Here is a 2,256-nt window from a genome sequence, read left to right as displayed (position 1 = left end):
AATATGTTGTTTTTTTTGGACAATATGAAATAAATTTCTTCTTAATAGCATGTTATATGTTGTTTTGGTACCGGTTGCGCTTCCTTTGGAAACAAACTACATGAATCTGACATGTAAAGCAATGCAATTGTTTTTTATATTGCGTAATTCATATTGACTGTGGAGCAATATGAATGTTTCAAAGTACAGCCACCGCTTGCCTATTGTAATATTTGTATTAGCATACTATTCGACAGACATGAATGGAATTTATGTTTTTAAAATGTTGTTTTTTTATCGATTTTTAGCAATGAGAATAATAAACAACACTAAATGTAAGGGCGTGGCAATAATTTATTTAAAACAGTGAATCTATAATCAACAGAATATATTTGTATAAAACTAACATCTATGACAATGGCTGACGTCATGTGAAGTTTTGTGAAAAAGTCAGGTGACATTTTTTACAATACTTATATCTATATTTACAGGAAAATAATTCGAGTCATACACAATATCTATCAAATTTACGTGCTTTAGTTGTGAATAAGTCCATCAATTATATTAACGAATATAATATCTACAACCTGATAGATCACAGACAATGACATTCAAATGTGAGTAATTGTTGGTGATTTCCCGAATATTGCTATACTAACTGATACTTCTATTAATTCATTCTTTGTTATCATATATTCACTATCCATAGTTCTCCGTACCATTGAAAGACAATATGTCAGCTATTCAAGTTCAGGAATGCACCAGATGGGGGTAGACAGTGTAAAGTATATTGTGACTGTATAATGATGAAATACTTCAGTGAATTGTTGTACATAGATTCAAAGCTGTCTTGCTGACGTCATTCTGACCGACTTTTAGGTCAGCGAAGTCATCCGGTGCACATGAAGTACTAGCGACGAACGGACTAATATCGGTATCATCTGTCACATTAAGTTCATCGTCTTCATTATCACTATCATCATCAGTGCACATGCGCAAACAGCTTGGATGAAGCGATGCGTCCACAGATAATTCGGAAACCTGTTCGACGTCAATAATAGAACATTCTTCGCCAGTTTTTAGACGGTCATGAATGCGTTTGTGACGCTCAAGGTTGCTCTTATGGCTTGTAGCATAGTCACAATGTGGACAAGAGTAATCTTTTTGCCCGCTATGTACCGACAGGTGTCGCTTCAAAAGTGCCTTCCTGCAGAAGCGCCGCCCACAATATGGGCAAGAATATCCGTTATGGTGAAAGATCATGATGTGTTCACGAAGTGACGCTTTGGTGGTGAAAGTGACGCCACAACATTCCAGAACTTTCTCACAAGCTTGGTGCATGGTGGACACATGACGTTTTAAATTATTCCGTCTATCGGTTACGTATCTACAATGAGGACATGGAAAGAGTTTACCACGAAATGTGTTGCAAACAAGCATCGCAAGCTCCAAATAGTTCCTGTTGATGAATGGGGACTTGTACTTTGACAGGTCTGTCGGAAACGCCGAATGTGGATGCATAGCATGGTACTGGGCAAGACTGAGCTGTTTCAGGTCACCAGTTGCTGTCGCGGCGTTCATGGCCGCTGCAGGATAAAGAGCAGTCGGGTACTGTAGAATTGGCGAAGGCATGGCAATGCCTGGCTGACAGCTGACTGGGGTCATGGCAATGTTTTGGAATGGCTGAAGACCGGTAGCACTGATCGTCCTTAAGGAAAGACTTGTAGTCATGGAAGCCCTCATGGGAGGTCTCTGTCCCTGAAGATTATCGGGTGGACCACTTGTCCGTTGGGTTGGTGTTGGGTCGTGGTGGTGGTGAGCTAATCGCCGTTCAAGGTCGTGGGACGGACGGACGTTTGTGGCATCACAATGCGAAGGAGTAGGACCACTGTAAAACATAAAATAAATACTGATAAGTACATGTGTACATTGAAATTACCTTACGTACAAATACAAAAATACATTATATCTAACTCTATTTTGTCATAAAATTATAAGTCTTATTTGAGAAAAATGTACAATTATCTTATTTGAATATTTGATGTTGCATTTTGTGTACGACAATGCTTATGTTCTGATGCATTACACACAAAATTGTATCTGCAAATACATATCTACTTGTCGGAAAGTAAATAGAATTAAAACAAAATAAAAATTTACAGTTTTCAACTATACACAGTCGCCATTATATTTGAAAAATTAGTTTTTTCTTTGTTGTCATATTAAATCTGGCATTATGATTGACCTATTCTTTTTTTTTCATACCATTATCAAAAA

General features: G+C 37.5%; 1 protein-coding gene across 1 annotated transcript; it reads right to left on the bottom strand.

The window, feature by feature from the left end:
• Positions 1-795: 795 nt before the first annotated feature.
• On the bottom strand, positions 796-1,878 carry LOC138307124 (uncharacterized). The gene has a single exon (XM_069247754.1). It carries the CDS (start codon positions 1,876-1,878, stop codon positions 796-798), a length of 1,083 nt encoding a protein of 360 aa, XP_069103855.1.
• Positions 1,879-2,256: the final 378 nt, after the last annotated feature.

The sequence above is a fragment of the Argopecten irradians genome, chromosome 14, assembly GCF_041381155.1.
Source record: "Argopecten irradians isolate NY chromosome 14, Ai_NY, whole genome shotgun sequence".
NCBI classification, from domain to species: domain Eukaryota; kingdom Metazoa; phylum Mollusca; class Bivalvia; order Pectinida; family Pectinidae; genus Argopecten; species Argopecten irradians.
Note: the sequence above shows the minus strand (reverse complement) of the source record. Positions and strands in the feature narration are given on the sequence as shown.

Bases quoted from the DNA above. Each gene is read 5' to 3' on its own strand.
- LOC138307124 (XM_069247754.1), bottom strand. From the start codon at position 1,878: ATGTTTTACAGTGGTCCTACTCCTTCGCATTGTGATGCCACAAACGTC.